Consider the following 12,130-nt stretch of genomic DNA (forward strand, 5'->3'; position numbering starts at 1 on the left):
GCCCCCCCCCCCCCCCCCCCGTGGCATGCATAGGGTTCTCCCCCCCACACACAAAACTTTGTTCTATGGCTGAGTAATTAGCAGCCGGCCTGCAGCCAAACTACACTCAAAGGCAACACCAACTGTCCTACTCTTGTTCCAGAGACGCGTGACCGCTCAGTACGCGGGATGGACAGGGAACCAGCCCCGTGCAAGAGGCAAAGGAACCACTGCTACACAGGAGCCTTGAGATCAGCTGCACCGAAGATGGAGACAGAAATTAGCCAGATCTGACAGGGACCCACACTGGACAGAAAGAGATCCTGTCTGTCTGCTGTGGCCCCGCACAACTCCAGCGTGGGCCATAGGTTGCTCCGGAACAACCCCCCACGTGCAGGGGTCAGGAGGAGCAACGAGCCACACGCCAGTCACAGAGCCCTGGGGCACCAATCCTCTGGGCACTAGCCTCCCCGGGAATCACAGCACCACCCAGCTGCCGAGAGTTATGGAGCTCGGGCTCAGAGGACTGCACAGCAAGTGCAGACTGGAGGGCCCAGAGATCCCATGTGCTGCGGCCGGCCTGTCGCTCTGCCAAGAAGTAGGAATTCACAGCCTGCCTAACGTCTAAAAAAGGGAAGGCAGCCCATTTTGGACAGGCCCAGCCAATCCAGAGCGCCCTGCCCGTCTCCCCCAGGGGAGGGGAGGGCTGGGTGGCAGAGCCCCGCTAGCCGTGGCACAGATTCCCTGCAGTCCGAATTAGAACGAGCATGTGATAACGGAGCAGAGCCAGGCAAATTCACTTTCCATTATCTCAGCGGCAGTCTCCTGTCCCCACACGCAGGGGCTGGAAGTAGGGGCGCGCCACTGGCCCCAGCCGCTCACTGGGAGGGGAAAAGAGAGTGACCCAGCCACCTAGGTGATGCTTCCAGGGGGATCAGCCAGCATTTCAATAATAGCCAGCCAGGCGGGCGGGCGTCCCCACTGCCTGATACTGTCACCGACAGCCGTGCACCCTGGGTATTGCACCCACAGGCGCGCACGGTCAGCACTGCCCATAACTCACGCCACCTGGGGGGCTTCCCCTCTGCCCACTCCCACGGTGCCCCCACCCCTCCGCCCGCTCAGAATCCCCAACCCCCCCTGCAGGACAGCTGCTTGATCCCCACTCCACTCTTGGTCAGGGTAGTGAGAGGGAGCCAGCCCCCAAACTCCCCTACCGCCTTCTGGGGATCCCCCCGTCACCACTCTGCAGCAGCCAAGCTGGGGTGGGGGGGGGGGGCATTTTCTCTTTGAAATTAAACTTCAAAACAAAGGTCAAGGGGGGCGGGGAGGGGAGACCCACCAGCCCAACCCTCTCTTCCCCCTCCATTTCAAAACACTAAGAATTGCCAAGTTTCATTTGAATAGCCGGACAGCCCTAGTGACTCATGCATGGGGCCCCTGCCATGGTCCTGCCAGGGTGCCCAGCACAGCAGGGCAGAGCCCAGGGTTCCTCACAGCGCAGTCCTACTGCTGTGACGCCACCAGAGCAGCTTGGCACGGAGAGTGCCCCCACCAGCAGGGACTGGGGGGGCAGTCAAGCTGCCCCACTGTCTGGGGGCAGGAGTCAACAGAGCAGGGGATATGGCAGTGTGGACACGAGAGCCCTAAGCTCAAGCACAGGTCAGAAAATCCTTACCCTGGGTTCAAATGCAGGGCAGATGCTTTAGCCCAGGGGTCCCGACATTGCGCCCCATTAACCGAGCATTGCAGTACACCCAGCGCCCCCACCCCTCCACGAGCGTGTACGCAGAGCACTCAGCGTTTAGTATCTGAAGTCTCAGTGTTGGAGGGGGAGGGACTGGCCTGAGGATTTTGACCCATGGGGGCTGGCAACCCCAGGCATCCCTCCTCCATTGCTGTCCCCTGCCAGCTCCCTGGGGCAGGGCTGTGCCTGCTGGCCTGGGCAGCCTCTTTCCCACAATCCCCTGCTGCCCACTCCAGGGGCTGCGAGGGGGATCCAGGCCAAAGCAGCCTCCCTCCAAAAGCCAGCCCTGCAGGGACCCCAGATGGGCTCAGGTCAGTGGTTCCCAGCCCTCTTGGGCAGGGGAATTCAGGGGCCAAGGAAAATTTATTTCCAAAGAGCAGCTGAGGGCCACGAGGGGCCCTTCGGGGCAGGCTCTCCGCTTTGCTGAGAGAAGGCTGCAGCTAACATTCCAGCCCTATGCACACAGATCGACTTCCGGTGCCACCTCCAAACTCTTCCTAGCCCACACTCCTCCCACCACCTTCACAGGGAGTGTCCCTGGCTCCAACACCCCCACTACAGACCCTGGGGCAGGGATGTGCTGCACTCACTCCACTACCCCAACGGGTGCACAGGCCCTCCCCAGAACAAATCAGCTCCCATGTCCTAAGCTTGCAGCATGCGGCCAGTGGGCCAAGGCAGAGCAGCATGTCGCCATCCCGCATGGCAGGAGAACCACGCAGCCAGCTGGGGCTGTTTGGAGCAACCGAGGATGGATAAGCAACAGGCTGGGACTCATGTCATTCTGAGGGGGGTGGCGCTCCCACGCGATCACCCCCAGCTCCCCGCCACACTGGAGAATCATGGAGTCCAAGGCCAGAAGGAAGCAGCAGCTCCTCATGCAGCCTGACCTGCCCAGAACCCAGCTCCTGGAACAGACTCTAGGAGCCTAGAGCAGCATGTGCCCCAGGCAGAGAACAGGAGGGACCCAGGTGCACCAGGGCCCCTGCATGGCAGGGAAACGTTTAAGTGAGCTCGACCCAGGTCATCCTGGCAAGCGAGCACCCCCCTGTCCCGCCCCGCAGAGGAAGGGGCCGGTGTGTCTGTGCTGCTCCAAGGTGGCTCACACAGCTGTGTGCTGAGCACGGCCCGCCTGCCCCCTGCCAGCAGGGTGCTCTGGAAGTGTCCCGGAGCAGGGGCACCAGAGATCCACCATCTGATGTGCCACACGCAGAATGAGCAACATCTCACCCTCCCGGACAGCAGGGCCCTGCTCTGAGCTGCCAGGGCTCCGGGTGCAGCCCTTTCTTTGTTGTGCCTAGGCTGTACTGCCAACTGCATCCTCGGGTGTGCACCCCCTGCGCTGCAGGTGAGAGACATGAGCCCCGAGACAGGTGCAAAGCTGGGGAGAGGCCAGCCCCAAACCAATGCCACTTCCAGGACGTCCGGCCTCTCCCCCACACCTGCTACCCAGCCACATTCCAGCCCCTCGCCTGCTGCAGCTGTTCCCTTTGTCAGCACACAAGTGGCGCCTGGCCTGCCACAGCAGAGGGAAAGGGGGCAGGCCAGGCCCAACTCGCCACCATAGGGAGCCGACGTCCCCCCAGAGCAGCAGAGAACCTGGAACCCATCAGCTCCCAGCCCCTGCTCCTGCCCCTGGGGCTCAGCAAACAGCCTCTTCTCTGCCTCGTCCCCTCACCCTCCCTGGCTCAACCTACAGCTCTCCCAAGCCAGGCCAGGCCCAGCCTGGCCCTTGGGGGAGCCCTGCCAGCTGCTGGCACAGAGCCTGGAACAATGGCCGGTGAGCCTCCCAGCCGGAGTGTGCCCACCCTGCTCGGGGGCAATATGCACCCAGGTCAGGGACAGTGGAGCAGCTGAGCTAGGAGGGTCACCTCCCACACCTATTGGCAGCAAGCTCAGCACCCCCCCATGCCCATGTGCCCCCCACTCGCCAGGGTATGGGTGAGAAGAGCCCTAGTTAGCACTGAATGATCAGGCCTCACAACTGTTACTATTTCCCCTTCTAACACTGTGGGGCGGGGTGCTGGGCGGGGGGGGGTCCTGCCCACTAAGCAGGTGAGGCTGGAGGCCCAGAGACACTATGGGGTACTGGCAGCCTGGCCTGAGACACGAGACAGCTGGCTCCCCCCTGCGTGGCCCAAGATCAGGCCAGCATCCTAGGGCAGAGGGCTCAGCCCCCACCTGCTCGGAAGGATCCCGCAGGCTGACTCAGGCCCCAGCGCTCACAGGAGGCTGCCTCCCTGCCCCAGGCTGCAGCCACCGGCTCCATCAGGGGTGATGGTAGTGGTGGTGGGGGAACTCAGGAGAAGGGAGGCTCACGCCACCTCCCGCTCCCAGCTCTGTCCCCTCCCCGGCGGCGCAGGCATCCAGCACGTTTGGACTGAGCCAGATCTCCTGCCACTGAGCTGCACCAGGATCTGCGTACATGGGCAGCCCCCTGCCGGGGGTGCGGGGCAGCTGTGGGGGCCTGTGTACCTCAAGGCACTGAGCTGGCCCCCAACCACATCAGTGAGGAGCAGGCATTGCACTGCGAACCACGGCAGTGTCACCGCGCAGGCCCCACTGGGCCAATCTCCCGGCCAGGCCGAGCCCCAGCTCCATCACCAGCTGCCTGCCTCTGCTAGAAAGATCTCATGCTCCTCCTGGGGCACCATGCTGGACAACACCTGGGCTCCCCTCGCCAGGCTGCGCCGCTGCAGGCCCACTCCACAAAAACTACACTTGGGAAAGGAGAGATGCCAAGAGAAGCAGCACTCCCCGGGGGGCTGGAAGCCATCCTGGCCCGCCTGCAGCCTGGCCTGTCCCTCTGTTTGCTGGGGCGGCAAGTCCGACCCTGCAGTGCACGGAGAGCTGCAGCTGCACGCCCTCACTACCCCGCCCCACACAGTGGGCTACTCATGGCCCCGCTTGTTGCGGGTTCGCTGCATGGGTCGCAGGGGGAGGGCCAGGAGCCAGCTGGCTATGGAGCCAGAGAACCCCCCAGGAGAGATGGTCCAGCCCACGCCACATGCCGTGCTGCAGGTTGTGGGGTGCGGCGGAGACGGGCAGCATGCCCAGGTGGAGAGCTGGCCAGAGCCATGGCGCCCATTGCTAACAGCCAGGGGGCATCAAGTCGGGGATGCTTCCCAACCAACCTGTGGCTGGAATTCCTGGACAACCGCCTGTGATGTGTTTGAGCTGGAGCAGAGCTGAGGCTGCATGCAGGACTTGGGGAGGCTCCCGGGCCTGCTCACTGCCCCCTGAACGCCATGGGAATCCTCACTCCTGTACTGGTGCACCAAGAACACTGGACAGAGTGCAGCTCCTGGCCACTGTTCCTGGAAGCTGCGACCGAGCCGCTAACAGCATGGTGCCTAGCATCGCCCCTTCCATGGCCAGGGCCTCGTTTACAGCATCCAGCGCTCTCCACCCACCCCTAGGCCAGGCAGTGGGACACAGGGAACAGGAGCTCCTTGAGCGCATGGTGCTGCCTCAGGCTGGGCATTCCGGGCGGGGAAGGGGCTGTCCATGCCAGATCTTCCCTCTGCTGCACCCCCACACACCCCCGAGCTCAGCAGCAGCCTAGCGGCCCCCTTTCAGGAGCTGCTCTCAGTCAGCTCCCACGCAGCAGAGACCTCAAACAGCTGGCAGCACGGACAACGGCCAGGGGCACACGAGGCTGCAGCGCATGGTTGGGGCCTGGCTCCAGGCTCCTCAGACGGGCCAGCCCAGGGATCAGCCAAGTAGAGAGGATGCACAAGCCGGATTCCACCCCCCTGCTCCCCAGCCAAGGGCTGGCCAGGCCCGATCAGACCTAATTTAGGAGATCTAAGGAGAACATAACCCACAGCACCGACTGGGACGTGCTGTACACACAGCGGCGCTGGGAGAGGGGCGAGGGACGCAGGCAGGGATTAAAACCAGACCCTCCTCCCTCCCCAAACAGAAGCGTGGTCCTAGCCAGCACACAGGGCTTGGAGACATGCCCGGGCACACGCCCCTACTGGGCCAGATGCTCCCCATGGTGGGGGGGAGCCCTGAGAGCCAATGCTGAGGCAGGATCAAGTAACCTCCAACCATGCCTGCCAGGGATTTGCCCACCTTGGTCTTACACACCCCCAGCGATGAGGACTGCACTGCCTCCCTGGGCAGCCTGGGCCAGAGCTTTACCACCCCGACAGGAAGTTTCCTCACATCTCACCTAAATCTCCCTGTGGTGGATGATGCCCGTTACAACTTGTCCTCCCTTCAGTGGGCAGGGAGAACAACTGATCACCCTCCTCTCGGTAGAAGCCCTTGGCATCTTCCAAGATTTATCAGGTTCCCCTCAGCCTCCTCTTCAAGGCTCAGTACAGGCCCAGTTTGGTAACCTTCCCTCCTTGCTCAGTTTGATTGTTCTCCAGTGGCCTCTCCTGGGTCTGCCCACTGCCAGAGGCAAAGGCAGCAAGAAGGAGGCAGGTGAAGGGGGAAAGCAGCAGAGACCCACCACCCCTCAGTGCAGCTGGGCACCCCAGGGAGGGAGTGATTAGGCTGCAGAGACTGACCTCACTGCTCAGTCAGCTGAAAGCCAGAGACTCCTGGAGCTGCCTGAGTGGCCCCCGGCTAGGAGTCCCAGCATCCTCCCCCCAGCCCGAGCACTGTGGGGCACAGCCCCTGCCCGCCTCGCCGATCTCTGCTGCACTAACCGAGCCCACTCCCTGCTTCGCTTTGGTGTGAATACGCCAGCCCGGTGCTTCTGAGGGCTCGGACACTGCTCCGCTCCCCTCCCCAGGCCATACTGCAGCATCCTTCCCCATCGCCCTCCCCAGGTGCTGCCAGCCCAGCACCGGCACACGAAAGTGCTGAGAAGGAGCCAAGCTCCCTGGAGGGCTTGTGAGTGCAGAGGGCCCCAGGACGCACTCCAGGCCGGGACTTTTCATCGTTCTCTGGGGTCTGATGGAGCTGGCTGCCACAGAGCATCCCTGCCTCCACCGTGACCTGCACTCAGGCTGGGCCGCTGCTGGAGGCAGCAAGGGGGCTGGAGGCTAAAAGAGCGCAGCCTTCAACGGATGTTCACGCATCTCCCACACACTTGCCGCGGGAGGCCGGCTGCAGATGCACCCAGGAACGCTGATTGGTCAGCAACTCTTGGAAGTGCCTGAAAATCGGCAAAAAAAAAAAAAAAACACCCTTAATGTTGTGCCAATATACCGGGCACACTGGGTCACTCAACTGGTTAGCCTGGCCTCAATCCTGGGCAAACTCCTGGCAAAGCTGGTACTGGGAGCAATCAGCCAAGAATTAAAGGGTGGGGGTATAATTAATGCCAGTCAACAGGATCATGAGGGAAACGGGTCCTTGGGAAACAAGCCAGCTGTCGTTTCCAATGAGATCACAAGACCAGGTGATAAGGTAACTGTGAGACATCCCGTCCTCAGAGTCAGCGCCACACGCTACACTCCACACAGTCCAAGGCCCAGCTTCCCGACAGAGCTCAGAAAGTAACTAGCTGTGGGGGCCCTTGGGGTTCTGTACCCGTCTTAGCGCTAATTCAATGTCTATCGAGGATCTGGAGGAAAATCCGACATCCTTGTCGGTAAAACATGCAGATGACAGGACACTCAGTGATTGGCATCGCTGGTCAAGTGGGCTCCTTTGACATGGATTTTAATACAGCCCAACACCAGGGCAGACATGAGGAGCAAAGCCCCAGGATGGAGGTTTTTATTCCAGAACGCAGGGACTCTGAAAAGGACTTGAGGGTGGGTCACAGCTGACAATCAGCTGAACACCAGCTCCCAGTGCCAGGATGCTGTAGGAAGGAGGGGCCAGATACTTGGCTGCAAAGCAGGGGAATATCAAGCAGAAGCAGGAAGCATGGGGGTCATCACCGTATACAGCACTGGGGAGACCGTTACCAGATGCTGGGTCCACACTTCAACCAAAGAGAAAGATGTGGACAAATTGGAGAGGGCTCTGCAGCAGGGTGCCTGGACGAGAGGGGTCTGGAAAACACCTCCCACAGCCAGAGACTGAAGGAGGCCCAGCCAGGCAGTTTATCTGAGAGATGACTTGATTGCAATCTACAAGTGCGTAGACAGGAAAGAGATTTCGGCTAGCAGGGTGCTCCAACCCCGCAAACACACAAGATCCCACTGCTGGAAGCGGACTCTAGACACATTCGGATCGGAAAAAAGACGTCAACTTCTACCAGCGAAGATCATTAACCCTGGGCACGTGGATTCTCCAACACTTGGAGACTTTATATCACAACTGGATCTCTTCGGTAGAGCCCAGCTCGAGCACAAACTGACGTTCTGGGCCCCACGCCAGAGTCGCTGGGGGAGGCTGTCTGGCCTGCGCTTTACAGGTGTCAGGAGGGATGAGCACAATGGGCCCTTCTGGCCTTGGGCCCTCTGAACCAAGAGAGCTCTGCAGTGCGAGTGCTCATGACAGACACGCTTCTGCTTTTCCAGGGCTGGGCGGCCGCGGCTTGTGCACCATGGAGACTCAGCCCTGAGGCGGTGGTGCAGGGCATCAGGACTCCGGTTCCAGCTCAGCTTCCTGGAGAGTCGTGCTGGGCACACCGCATGGCTCCGTCACCCTGCTGGGCACGCACGGGGCACGCTGCCAGCAGGGGCAGGGCCGAGACACAAGCGGGGAAAGATCCCCGGCTGCAGAAAACGAGGTGTGAGACGAGTCCAGCAGAGGGGCATGCACGGGCTGCCCATGCCGCAGATGGTCGGTCGGCACGCTGACAGGCAGCATACTGCACCGCGCCCCGCCCCCCCCCGCGGCCATGGGCTCCCCTTACCGGGCACCCCTTACTGCCAGTACTAGCAGATCCCCACGGATGCCCAATTTTCTTCCCCCCTCAGCCTGCCAGCCCAGCAAGGGCCCGGTCACTCACATCAGGGGCTCAGCTGCAGGGCACAGGGGTGGAAGGTTTTAACAGGGTCCCCCCTCAGCTGCTCCATTCCTCTGCCTTTCCAGGCCGTAGTGTGTGTCCAGACAGCCCGGGAACCCCCCTTGGGGGGCTGTGATAGCCAGGAAGCCACTGACTTCAGGGGAGCAGACGGGACAGCAGGAAACGGGGTGGCTGCTGCCCAGAACTGTGCCAATATTGCCCCAGCGGAGGTGCCATGGGGGGGCAGGAGTCTTCCAATGCCCCAGTCCGGTTGTGCAGCGCAGCACAGAGCAGGGAAGTCATCCTTGAGGTGTGGCTTCCACACCGAACCCACCCCCCCCCAGGGCTCAGCCACTCACACTGCCAGCGCACAGCAGGGGGTAGCTACACCCCACCCCAGGTCCTTTCAGCATAACAGCCTGTCCACCTGCAGCGCCCCACTGGGCCCTCAGCCTGCCTGCTCCTTCCCACCATGGAGCCAGGAGATCCACTGGCAGATACCCCGCATGGCGAGCGCAGACCCGAGACCCCCACCGAGACCCGAGACCCCCACCGAGACCGGGGACACTAGTGCCAAGAGAGGGTGGCAATCCCCCTGCTAGAGGCTCTGGCAGCCACCCTGGGCAAGCAAGGCCTCAGCCTGCCCAGCCTCCTTCCCCCCCCGGCACCACGTGGTCCCTCGCTGGGGGCCCATGTCCCCAGATGGCTCATCTCCCCCAGCTGCCAGCCCCCATGACTGAGCCTTTCCCAGCAGGGGGACAGGGACGGCACAGGGGCTCGTAAAGCCAGGAGGGTCCCAGCCAGCAATCCAGCCCCTCAGAGTCCCCGGGGCAGAGCAACAGCCCCATGTTCTTGGCACGCCACCAGCAGCAGGGCTAGCAAGAGCCCGAGCCAGCAGAGGAGGAACAGCCCGGCCAGCCAAGCGATTCCATTCCCCATGTCCTCCCTGCCCCCTTCCAACCCGGCCCCAAAGCAAGAGACAGCTGCAGCTTATAAGGAATGTGAGGGGCCCTGCCAGGGACTCTGGCGAGGGAAACCAGGCCTTATATGGCCATGGAGGCAGAATCAAATTTTTATCAATGAGAGCGAGAGCATGGAGACGCCGAAGGAGAGATAACAGGGCGAGGGGCAGTGGGGGGGCGGCAGGGGCAGTGACACCTGTCACCCACGCCCCCCACCGAGGGGAGAGCGGCTCTGCAGCTCCTAGCCAGTGAGCCCCAGGTGGGCAGGGGACTGCAGCACTGACCTCATCGCAGCCCAAGCCAGGAAACTATCCTCTCGCTCCAACCCAATCATCACCCCAGGGAAACTGAGGCACAGCCCCACCACAGGGAGGGGGACCCAGCTCACAGGGGCAGGGCCAGGGAGCGAAGGAGGGGGTCCAGCACCCAGGCCAGCAGACTAGGCCCTAGGATACTATGCCAAGGAACCACAGGGGTGAGTCCCCCCCAAGATCTAGCAAGCAGCCCCGGTTGGCCCTGCGAGCTCCTCAGTCTGGGCAGCAGGAGAGGAGCCTTCAAACTGATCCCTGCAACAGGGTGGTCCCCACACTGGGCAGAGACCAGGCAGGCTGCCAGGGCCCAAGCCGGCCGTGCCCACGAGCACAGAGGAGAGGGGGTTACCTTCGTCTCGCCGCTGCTGTCGGACTCCGAGACCTGGTAGGTGAGGTCGGTCTCCTCGAAGCCCGTGGCACTCATGCGCTGGTCGGTGGTGGGGTCGGACCGGGGGGGTGAGTCCGGGGAGTTCAGGCATGTCTGGATCAGCGCCTTCCCCGTCTCGCTGGTGATCATGGGCTGCAGCTTCCGCGTGGCAAACGTGTACACATGGCCCGTCTCTCTGGCAACCAGCAGCAGCACCTGAGTGCCCGTCAGGGTGGAGAGCTCATAGGCCTGCAAGGCAGCAGAGAGAACACCGGTCAGCCACAGACACCCGACGTGGGGCACTGGAGACGCCAGCGTTACCTGCCTCTGCCTTCCCCCAGCAGGGCCCAGGTCTGTAGGGGTCCCTGGAACCCCCAAAGTCCCCCCTCCCCCGAGCCCTCTGCCATGATCAGGCCTGCCCCACTGCTTCCTGCCACACCTGCAAGCCACACGCCCTGAATTCACCAGCCAGTCACGTGGACGTTGGTGCTGCCCCCCAAAACATCTCCCAGGCCGGCTGTTCTGCCCGAACCACCCCCCAGCATCCTCTTCATCATGGCCCTTCCCGGCACCACCCCACCCCACTTCTCTCTTGTCACAGTGTCGCCAGCCAACCTCGATTGCCTGCCTGCTCCTGCCAACGTCTTTGCAGTGTCCTGAACGCCTCCCACCCCTGGCAGCCTGAGGCCTGGCCCACGGCAAATCTCAGGCAGCTTCTCCCAGGGCACAGCTGCCACAGGCAGAGCTCGTCCAAGCCTCAGCCCCATTTCTCCCCCACAGCCAGATTGCTACCCGTCTCCCCCTGGGTTTGCACAGCACCAGCCCCACAAGGCCTCTGGGCTGCCCTGGGCTTCCCGACCCAGCAACAACCAGCGCCCCCAGCCCATGGGCTGCACACAGCCCCGGCAGCAGAGAGCTAGGCTCCACCAGGGCTGCCTGGCTTCAAGCCCTCCACCCACACCACGAGAACCAGCCGGACCCCCCAGGCCACAGGTGCCCCCGGCCAATCCTCCTGCTGCAGCCAGCGACAGCCAGGGGATCCACCCTGCCCAGCAACACCAGAGCTCTGGCAGCCTCAGTGACGGAGCAAGGCAGTCACCCTGGCCCAGGCAGGAAGGGGGCTGCCCCGCTGTGAGGGAGATGGCCCCCATACCCCCCGGACAGGACAGGACCCGCACCCAGTGGGGGTCCTGTCTGCCCGCCAGCACAGCAGGGCACAGGCTCCCTGCAGTTCCCCGGGAAACCCCCCCAAGCCCAAGAGCACAGGGCGGGGCTGCCAGGGATGTCTGCCATCTATCTTCTTTCCCTTCATGTCTCTTGGGACGGAGGTAAGCAGGGTTCTGGCCTGCAGTGACCTGCGGGGGTCTGGCCTGCATCTCTCCTGGTAACAAGAGGCCCAGGAGTGAGCACCTGTGCAAGTCCTGCACCACGGCACCAAGAAAACGTCCCACCACATCCTGCCCCTCAAACCCCACTGCCATGGAAGTCAGCCAGCGGGGCAAGGGAAGGGCCGACGGGACACAGCAGCACTTGGCTATGGCGTTCCAAGAACAAGTGAGCTCCTAACACTCATCCCGGACTCATCCCGAGAGACTGTCCCACCGAACCCAGCACAAGCCAGACATGGCTGCTGGGGCCCAGACCTCTCCCAGGTCGGCAGGCCAGAGCCAAAACAAGACAGATCCCCATGTCATTTGCTGACCACCACCCCCCTGCGTGTCCAGCTGCTCCGGGTACTGCACTTGTCTCCCTGCCACCAAGGATCCGGGGAACACCACCCAAACACACTAGCTGCAGGTCCCCGCTGCCAGGCGCCTGTGTTACTCCCCCAGCCCAGCAGCCGTTTGCAGCTCCCCCAGTCATCTCATCAGCACCTGGCACCAGCACCCTGCCAGGGCA

The 12,130-nt window shown here is 62.6% G+C and overlaps 1 protein-coding gene across 2 annotated transcripts in view; it reads right to left on the minus strand.

Moving 5' to 3' along the window:
• SRF (serum response factor) overlaps positions 1-12,130 on the minus strand; it is a 36,040-nt gene that overhangs the window by 19,914 nt on the left and 3,996 nt on the right. For both annotated transcript variants that reach the window (XM_075064517.1, XM_032780726.2), the window contains exon 2: positions 10,214-10,480. In XM_075064517.1, coding sequence (XP_074920618.1) covers positions 10,214-10,480 — 267 coding nt within the window. The remainder of the gene's footprint in view (positions 1-10,213; positions 10,481-12,130) is intronic.

This window comes from Chelonoidis abingdonii, chromosome 3 (genome assembly GCF_003597395.2).
Source record: "Chelonoidis abingdonii isolate Lonesome George chromosome 3, CheloAbing_2.0, whole genome shotgun sequence".
Lineage (NCBI taxonomy): Eukaryota > Metazoa > Chordata > Testudines > Testudinidae > Chelonoidis > Chelonoidis abingdonii.